Source organism: Habropoda laboriosa, unplaced genomic scaffold (assembly GCF_001263275.1).
Source record: "Habropoda laboriosa isolate 0110345459 unplaced genomic scaffold, ASM126327v1 scaffold67, whole genome shotgun sequence".
NCBI classification, from domain to species: Eukaryota; Metazoa; Arthropoda; class Insecta; order Hymenoptera; family Apidae; genus Habropoda; species Habropoda laboriosa.
The window spans coordinates 2,239,086-2,243,469 of record NW_017100242.1 but is presented as its reverse complement, the minus strand read 5'-3'; the positions used below and the strand labels follow the sequence as shown (position 1 = coordinate 2,243,469).

General features: G+C 34.0%; 1 protein-coding gene across 1 annotated transcript; it reads left to right on the top strand.

Moving 5' to 3' along the window:
* The first annotated feature begins 695 nt into the window (after nucleotides 1-695).
* LOC108572015 (membrane-associated protein Hem-like) lies at nucleotides 696-4,172 on the top strand. Its single transcript, XM_017934195.1, has one exon. The coding sequence runs from the start codon at nucleotides 696-698 to the stop codon at nucleotides 4,059-4,061; it is 3,366 nt and encodes a 1,121-aa protein (XP_017789684.1). The 3' UTR covers nucleotides 4,062-4,172.
* The last annotated feature ends 212 nt before the right edge of the window (nucleotides 4,173-4,384 follow it).

The window sequence follows — 4,384 nt, the reverse complement described above, 5'->3', positions numbered from 1 at the left end:
TAAGTGTTTATTTAATAAGGAATACTACTCATTCTTCAATAAAAGTATTTGAAAATAAAATAGAAACTTTAATAAATTAATGCTGCTTTAGTACATTCTCGACTCTATTTTCTTGCAATTTTCGAAGTTGTCCAGTCGAATTTCGAAATTTACCCAGCTTAGAGAATTCTGGCATATTTAAGAAGTGATTGACTTACACTACTTACCCATTCCGAAAATTTCGAGCGTCTGAAAAATGGTTTTTAGCACCTCTACATAAGGAAATTTACCTTTTTTTGAATCTTACTCTTTTTGAAAATGTTTATTTATCTTTTCAAAATATTAAACGACGCAGTAACATTTGTTTCGTTTAAATTACCAGCAGTGCAGTAACTGTTGGCAACATGGTCGAGTTAAAAGGATAGTACTTCATGCAATACGCGACGTACACGGAAATTTTGCTTTATCGTGTCATCGATTTGTATTAAACATGTAATAATAGAAAAGGTAGGATGCATCTTTTAAGAGATTACGTATGGTTATTTTTCGAGAAGAACATGAGGAATATGTATAATTTTTTTGCAGGAAAAGAGGGTGATTCTATTTTAGGTGCATCCGGTAAAGGTAAATTACCCTAGGGGCGGGGTCTCCTGTCATTTAAAGCCAAAGAAGTGAATGAATTATGTTCACCACGTAAGAAACAATATAATACAATCATGGCACGACCTATTGTACCTAGTCAACAAAAGTTGGCTGAGAAGCTAACTATTTTAAATGACAGAGGTATTGGGATGTTAACCCGTATTTATAATATAAAGAAAGCATGTGGTGATGCAAAATCAAAACCTGGTTTTCTTTCGGATAAAAGTTTAGAATCTTCTATAAAGACAATTGTTAGAAAGTTTCCTAACATTGATATTAAGAGTCTTCAAACAATCACAAATCTTCGCAATGAGATTATTAAATCTCTGTCACTATACTATTATACTTTTGTTGATTTGCTTGACTTTAAGGATAATGTTTGTGAGCTTTTAACTACAATGGATGCTTGTGGGGTACACATGGACATTACAATCAATTTTGATTTAACAAAAGGTTATTTGGATCTTGTTGTTACTTATGTCAGTTTGATGATACTTTTGTCACAAGTAGAAGATCGTAAAGCAGTTCTAGGTTTATTTAATGCAGCTCATGAAATGGTTCACAATCACTCTGATCCTAGCTTTCCTCGTTTGGGTCAAATGATTATGGATTACGATGCACCATTAAAAAAGCTTTCAGAAGAATTTGTTCCTCACTGTACATTATTGAGAACTGCCCTCATTTCATTATGGCCTATATATCCTGAAAGAAACTTATCTGCAGATACATGGAGAGCAGATCAAAAGCTTAGTCTTGTTGGAAGCCCTGGGCAAATACTTAAAGCAGCAGCAACAGATACTATGTCCTGTGAAACTTTAAGTTTAGATAGAATAGAGAGATGGGTTATCTTGGGTTTTACATTGTGTCATTTACACTTAAACCAGGAACAGTCCATTAAACTTTGGACAACAGCTTTAGAATCAGGCTGGGTTCTGGCCTTATTTAGAGATGAAGTAATTTACATACATCAATATATACAGACATTTTTTGAAAGTATAAAAGGACAAAGTAAAAAGGTATCTGAAGTAAAAGAATGTTACAATCAAGCAGTACAAAAAGCAGGCTACAGACACAGAGAAAGAAGAAAATTTTTGAGGACAGCATTGAAAGAGTTGGGTTTAATATTAACTGACCAACCTGGTCTTTTGGGACCAAAAGCTCTCTTAGTTTTGATGGGACTTTCTCATGCAAGGGATGAAGTTTTATGGCTTTTGCGACATGGCGTTAATCCTCCAACACAAGGAAAAAGTAAAGGAAAAGGGGAAGATTTAGTGGACAGGCAGTTACCAGAATTATTGTTTCATTGTGAAGAATTGAGAGCACTAGTAAAAAAATATTCCCAAGTATTGCAGAGGTATTATGTGCAATTTTTATCAGGATTTGATGCACCTGCTTTGGATCAAATGATACAGAATCTCCCTGTTTGTCCAGAAGATGAAGGAGCAATTCTTAGTGATATGTGTTCAAAGATAGCTAGTCTAACAGTGAAACAAGTGGAAGATAATGAACTGTTTGATTTTCGTGCATTTAGGTTGGACTGGTTCAGATTGCAAGCATATATGTCTATTGCAAAATGTAATATGAATTTAGCTGATAATAGAGAATTAGCATCTTTCATGGATACTGTTGTATTTCATACTAAGATGGTGGATAATTTGGATGAAATGTTAGTTGAAACATCTGATTTATCTATCTTTTGTTTCTACAGCAAAGTATTTGAAGATCAATTCCACATGTGCTTAGAATTTCCTGCTCAAAATAGATATATTGTAGCATTTCCTTTAATATGTAGTCATTTCCAAAGTTGTACACACGAGCTCTGTCCAGAGGAACGTCATCATATTAGAGAAAGAAGTCTATCTGTTGTCAACATGTTTTTGGATGAGATGGCCAAAGAAGCTAAAAATATTATCACAACTATTTGTGATGAACAATGTAATATGAGTGATAAATTATTGCCAAAACACTGTGCACTATTAATTTCTCAAGTTGTCAATCGAAAAAAGAAAGATAAAAATAAAAAGAATATGTATGAAATTCATAAACCTGGTATAGAAAGTTATAGAAAGACCAGAGAAGAACTTACAACAATGGATAAACTTCACATGGCATTAACAGAGCTATGTTATGCTATTAATTATTGTCCTACTATCAATGTGTGGGAATATACTTTTGCACCAAGAGAATATTTGCATCAGCATTTAGAATCAAGATTTGCCAGAGCACTTGTTGGTATGGTTATGTACAATTCAGATACTCATGAAATAGCTAAACCATCAGAACTTTTTGTTAGTGTTAGATCTTACATGAATGTTCTTCAGACAGTTGAAAATTATGTGCATATAGATATTACACGTGTATTTAATAATGCACTACTTCAACAAACTCAAGAATTGGATAGTCATGGTGATAAGACTATTGCTGCTCTATATACACAATGGTATTCCGATGTGTTACTGAGACGCGTTAGCGTTGGAAATATTTGTTATTCTAGCAATCAAAGAGCATTTGTTAGTTTATCTGTAGAAGGAGCAATACCCTTTAATGCAGAAGAATTTTCTGATATTAATGAATTGAGAGCATTAGCTGAACTAATTGGACCATATGGTATGAAGATGTTAAATGAGAATTTAATGTGGCACATAGCCAGTCAAGTGCAGCAACTGAAGGCATTAGTTACCTCAAATAAGGATGTTCTCATTTCTTTGAGAACGAATTTTGATAAACCAGAAGTAATGAAGGAACAATTTAAGAGGCTGCAACAGGTAGATAATGTGCTACAACGAGTTACGATTATAGGTGTAATTTTAAGCTTCAGGCAATTAGCACAGTCTGCATTGGTTGATGTTTTGGAAGAACGTATACCATTTCTTTTAAGTTCAATTCTCGATTTTCGACATCATTTACCATCTGGTGATCCAATGCGTGTTGTTTCGGAAATGACATCAGCTGCGGGTTTAACCTGCAAGGTTGATCCAACGTTAACAGCAGCATTGAGAAGTCAAAAATCTGAGGTGGATGAAGACGAACATTTACTTGTCTGTTTGTTGATGGTTTTCGTCGCTGTCTCGATTCCAAAATTGGCTCGAAATGAGAATTCCTTTTACCGGGCATCCTTAGAAGGACATTCTAATAATATACACTGTATGGCAACCGCAATAAATAATATTTTCGGCGCGCTATTTACGATCTGTGGACAGAATGATATAGAGGACCGAATGAAAGAATTCCTTGCTTTAGCATCATCTAGCTTACTCAGACTAGGTCAAGAAGCGGATAAAGATGCAATCAAGAACAGGGAATCCGTGTATCTTTTATTGGACCAAATAGTCCAAGAATCGCCGTTCTTAACAATGGATTTGTTAGAGAGCTGTTTCCCATATGCACTGATACGTAATGCATATCACGATGTTTACAAGCTTGAACATTCGCAACCTTAAAGAAATCGTCAACCCTCGTCAATGAAAAAATGTATATTTTCAGCTTGCCACTCAGGGCTACTTTCTTACGTCCATTATATTAATCACGAAATCAAAAACATTTTTATGAATTATTTGAACAAAACAACTATGAAAGTGGCAAAACGTTCTATTTGCGAAAGATATAATTGGTAAGATTTTTTCTATGCTGCTTTAAATCGAATGGAATTTGAGATGTAAATCTGTTTCGGAATGTATTTAAAATCATAAAGATAAACGTAAAGACAAACTTAAGCTAATTTATTTAAAACGATGCATTTTTGTATAGAAGCAGTACCTTTTAT

Bases quoted from the DNA above. Each gene is read 5' to 3' on its own strand.
- LOC108572015 (XM_017934195.1), top strand. From the start codon at position 696: ATGGCACGACCTATTGTACCTAGTCAACAAAAGTTGGCTGAGAAGCTA.